Source organism: Dipteris shenzhenensis, chromosome 29 (assembly GCF_047967505.1).
Source record: "Dipteris shenzhenensis isolate YYH24624 ecotype China chromosome 29, Dip_SZ_1.0, whole genome shotgun sequence".
Lineage (NCBI taxonomy): Eukaryota > Viridiplantae > Streptophyta > Polypodiopsida > Gleicheniales > Dipteridaceae > Dipteris > Dipteris shenzhenensis.
Genome location: NC_141624.1, coordinates 24,317,343 through 24,322,560, shown reverse-complemented (window position 1 = coordinate 24,322,560; position 5,218 = coordinate 24,317,343). Strand labels below are relative to the sequence as shown.

At 43.3% G+C, this 5,218-nt stretch overlaps 1 protein-coding gene across 1 annotated transcript; it reads right to left on the bottom strand.

The window, feature by feature from the left end:
- Window positions 1-585: 585 nt before the first annotated feature.
- On the bottom strand, window positions 586-1,599 carry LOC147882615 (uncharacterized). Its single transcript, XM_087400459.1, has one exon. The coding sequence runs from the start codon at window positions 1,597-1,599 to the stop codon at window positions 586-588; it is 1,014 nt and encodes a 337-aa protein (XP_087256585.1).
- Window positions 1,600-5,218: the final 3,619 nt, after the last annotated feature.

Here is a 5,218-nt window from a genome sequence, read left to right as displayed (position 1 = left end):
ACGAGGATAGGAAAATCCTTTCATGTAGAGCATGAATGCTTTTGGCACTACCTTGTAGGTCATTGTTGAGAGAGAGAGAGAGAGAGGCTAGTTTTTGGGGGAGGGGTAGACTAGGCAAAAGATGCAAATGAGACAATGCATGGATTCTTAACCTCCTCCATGGAGACAAGGGAAACCAACTCCTCATTGTAAGGTAATGACTCGGTGAATATTGTGCTCAGATTATAAGTATTTGCTCAAGCACTAGGTAATGCTTGTAAACATGGAGTTAATAGTGTTTGTTTTATATTCTTTCTAACTTTTTGTGTCAAGTGGAAAATCACACTCAGCAACTTTGAAGTATTTTGTTCAAGCACTAGGTGATGAGCTTGTAAACATGGAGTAGATAGTGTAATTTGTAGGTCGTCGAGAGGCACACCCTGTCATCTTTGGATTGCTTGGTTTCTCTTAAGGAGAGTGACTCTAATAAGAACATTTCAACGTAGTACTAGAGCTAATGCTATGAACAATGGAAGAACCGTGCCTATATCTTACTAAGGATAAGAAAGATTTCAAGCCTTACCGTGACGTTTTTGTAGAATATACTTACTTCTGCTCGAACAGCTTCTCGCGCTGATCTGCCTTACAATGTGGAGCGCCACAGGGTGTCTTACAATAACAATGATCTTCGTCCGCGCTTTCTTTGCCTGTGGAGATACGTACTGCATCCAACTCGGAGAGATCGTTCGGCCGAAACGTTCCATCATACCTTGAATCAATTTCCAAGCTGCTATCCTGCTTGTAATCCTTCCTGCTTGCCCGACTAGAGCTGCTGTTCATGTAGCTATTGTCTGTTGAAGCTGCTTTAGGCACAGATTGCACAATCCTCAAACCAAACCCTTTGGCAGAGGTCTTAAGTATCTGTATTTTCAGCTTCAAGTTCTTATTCGGGGCTTGAGGATTATAACAATCGAGGGAGAAAGTATTACTACACGGCTGGGAGTTGTTGGATTCGTTTATTCCAACCTCCACATCGACTTCATAGTCCCTGTCCACATGATCGATATGGTATTTGATGGTTGGCTGAGGTCCCGGCTTAAGGCTGTCATTGTCCCCGGTGATGTATTTGATGGTTGGGTGCCCCGGCTCAACGCCGGCGCTGTTATCGAGCCAGCCACATTTGGCTGATTCTCCATTTGTTATGGCCAAGCGTTCTTGTCCAGTATCCCCGACAAATATATCGTGGCCTGCAGGATTGTAGGATCGAGTTTTGAAGGTGGAGGGGGTAAGGGATCGAGCGGAATCAGAAGTACTGCCGCGAGGCCTGCGAAGCCCGCGAGACGAATTAGAGGAGCGTTTCCATCGAGCAGGGTTGAGAGGAACGGGCTGAGGGCCGGGGGGGTAACGGGACTTGCCAGTCAAGGAGCAAGCGGAGCAGGAGTGTCGACGGAGGGGGACAGTTTGGATGCGGTCGTGGGGGGGAGAGCCATCGAAGAGGTCCTCGGAGGGGTGAGAAGGGGCGGGGGGGGAGGTGAGCAAGCGGCGGAGGCGTTGTTGAAGAGCATGGTGATGAGCTTCAGGGAGGGGAAGAGGTTGCAGACCAGGAGGGGTGATCGTCATGGGCAATAATATTATTGTGGGCGATAACGGGCAAAGAAGCTCGTGATGAGCGATCCCGCAGCATCGTCATCTCACAAGAGACGCGTCTCCTTGTTGTTTCCTTACGTACAACAAGGTCCCCTACTTGAAACATGCCCCTTGCGGATGTGGTATAAATACTAAGCCTAAGATTTACGCTCATAAGTCTCTCGAAGCCCCTCCACATGGAACGATCTAAAAGAGAACCGGCATGGGTCTATAAACGACAAGGGTGTTGAGTTGAGGGAGGAGAGCGAGTGGCGAGGGAGGAAGGGGAGGGAGAGGGAGAGGGCTCACTGGAGGGGAGTGAGAGAGACTACGCGAGGAGGAGGGAGAGTTTGGAGAGGTGGCCTCGCCATCGCCCTTCCTCGATTAGCCTATCTTAGGCAGTGATCAAAGTGTGGCCTCGACAATAAATTACTAGAGATTTATTTTCCAACAAATTAGTCTCAGTTCACACCGAGCGCCAACTAAGCTCTGAGTGAAGCCCTTGTACGTTCTCCATCTGCCACCCTAGTTTTCCTCAAAATGAAAGTGTGCCATATTCACGAATGCCCGTGTACTATCCTTGTGTTTTATATATTATTAGGTGAAAAAAACTAGATATGATCATGTTGCATACGTTGCAATTTGTAACCCTTATGAGAACTCAAACTCCATAAGTATGTATAAAAAATATATTGAGGATCAAGAATAATAGGTTAACAAAGTCTCCTAGCTTAGAAATTAGTAGTAAAAGTGTTTGTAAGTGCTTGTGTAAGTAGAGCTAGCTACTACACTAGTATGTGTCAAATATCGACATCCGTTAATAGAGCATGATATTGCGGTTGATTATGGTGCAAATAGATGCTTACTCGGGAGAGAGAAGAACGTGGGAAAATGCGATTTGCCATACCTCGCCTATTTTAACAAGTAGATTACCACATTCACAGTCATGCAATTTTGTTGGGAGAGGGCAAGACAGTTGGACGATTTCTTTCTCTTAAGGTCTAGCAAGCTTGCATGGAGTACTCTAAGTTAGTGTCCCGAATAGCCACATTGATTTTTGGACGTAGAACTGCAAACGAATCCAAATATTGTTATGTGTCCTAAAAGCTAAACAATATGGTAGAAACCAGAACATGAAAATTTATGTGAATGCACACATTACTTATATAAAATTTTGTAGGTTTCTCTTACAGCCTTCACTGCAAGCATGGCTCCATCAGCATTCATGAACTTTTGCAAAAATCACAGCATTTAAAGACAGTTCACATGTGCAGATACTCCTCAGCAGAATGCAGGAGCTGAAAGGAAGAATGGGACTTTAGCAGACAAGGCTAGAGCAATGCTTATTGAAAAGCATCTTCCGAATGAGTATTGAGCAGAAGCAATAGCCACTGCAAACTATTTGCTTAATCGGCTTCCTACCGAACCGATACAGGGTATGACTCCTTATGAAGCATTCATTGGACACAAGCCACACATTGGGCATCCCCGCATATTTGGTTGCATAGCATATGCCCACATACATGATGATCATCGCAAGAAATTGGATGCGAAGTCACACAAATGCATCATGGTTGGCTACAGTGAAGAAAGCAAAGCATACAAATTGTATGGTCCCATCAACCACAAGGTCATTATCTCCAGAGATGTATTCTTTGATGAGGAATCATAATGGAAAACCTCACCTACACAGGAGATAGAAGCATCGACTTCACAGTCATCTACAAAATAGGTTGATGAAGAAGAGCAAGAATTGCCAGCAACACCCCAAGTAGAGCCACAGTAGCTCAGACGGTCTACTAGGGAAAGCAGACCACTAGCTAGATTGACATATGCTCAGAAAGGCAAAGCAATTCAGGTGGAAACCACCAACTATGCTCTTATGACTACCATCATGGCTATAGAAGAGCTAGTGTACTTCGAAGACGTAGTAGACAAGCTAGAATGGCAAACTATTATGAATGAAGAAATGGATGCTTTGTATAAAAATAACACTTGGGAATTATGCGACCTTCCACCAGGAAAGAAGTCCATAGCAAACAAATGGGTATGCAAAGTGAAGTAAAATCTAGATGGCAGTACTCAGAGATACAAAGCCAGACTAGTTGCAAAAGGATTTGCACAACAATATGGTTAGGGCTATGATGAGACTTCTGCTCCAGTAGCAAAGATGGATTCCATACAGTTCTTGATATCACTAGCGACACTTAGCAAATGGAATCTGTACCAGCTCGATGTCAAGAATGCATTTCTTAATGGCTGTTATCTAGATGAGGAAGTCTACATGCAACAACCAGTAGGTTATGTTGAACCAAGAAAAGAGAATAAGGTTTGCTATCTCAAGAAAAGTCTCTATGGCTTAAAACAAGCACCCAGAAGTTGGTACAGCAGAATCGACAAGTATTTTGCTGATCTAGGATACATGAAGTCCAATGCAGATCATACTCTCTACTACAAAGTTCAAGGGGAAGACATTACTATTGCACTTTTATATGTAGATGATCTGATTGTGATAGGAAGCAAGGATAGCTTCATCAGAAAACTGAAACAAGACTTATCTGTAGAGTTCGACATGAAAGATCTTGGACTTATGCACTATTGTCTTGGAATTGAGTTCTAGAGAGATTCAGATAGCACATTCATGAGTCACCTCAAGAATGTTGACAGTGTCCTGAAGAAGTTTCATATGGCAGATTGCAAGATTACAGCCACTCCCATGGAACAGAGTTTGAAATTCACTAAAGATTTATAAAAGCCTACAATCAATGACAAGTACTATAGGTAGCTCATCAGATCTCTTATATATCTGACAATCACATGGCCAGATATTTGTTATGCAGTAAGCTCACTAGCACAGTTTATGGCAAATCCAAAACAGTCTCACTGGAATGTAGCCAAAAGAGTCTTGAGATACATCAGAGGTACAAGATAGTTTGGGATAGAATATAGAGGAAGTCATCCACGGTTGCATGGATACTGTGACAGTGACTATGCCAAAGATCATGAGACTAGGAGATCGACAGAAGGATATGCATTTTTCCTTGGTCAAGGTGCTATATCATGGTTGTCAAACAAATAGCCAACTGTTTCTTTGTCTTCGACTCAAGCAGAATATAGGGCACTCACTACAAGTGCATGTGAGGCTATATGGCTCAGAAGACTATTGTCAGAAACAGATTACTTTGATGAGTCAAAGCCAACAATAATATATTGTGATAATGAATCGGCTCACACATTGGCCAAGAATCCATTATATCACTCCAGGACAAAGCACATTGATGTTAGAGAGCACTTCATTAGAGAAAGAGTGTTACTTGGTGACATCACACTACAACATTGTGATAGCAAACAGAATGTTGCAGACATCTCTACCAAACCACTTGGTAAAGAGCTATTCGAGAAACATCGACTAGCTCTTCGTTTGGCGCAGAGGAAGGACATTCCCATTAATGGGGTGGGATGGAATGTAATGGTCAGTCCTTCTTCGATTCCCCAGAATCATCATCTTGAGGGAAGGCCTACTTTATGATGTTGATCTTGAGGGAAGGTGTTGAGAGTTCACGCTCAACATCATGTGATCATGTGTGCATAGCACCATCACGTGATCATATGT

Coding starts and splice junctions, on each gene's coding strand:
- LOC147882615 (XM_087400459.1), bottom strand. CDS start 1,599: ATGACGATCACCCCTCCTGGTCTGCAACCTCTTCCCCTCCCTGAAGCT.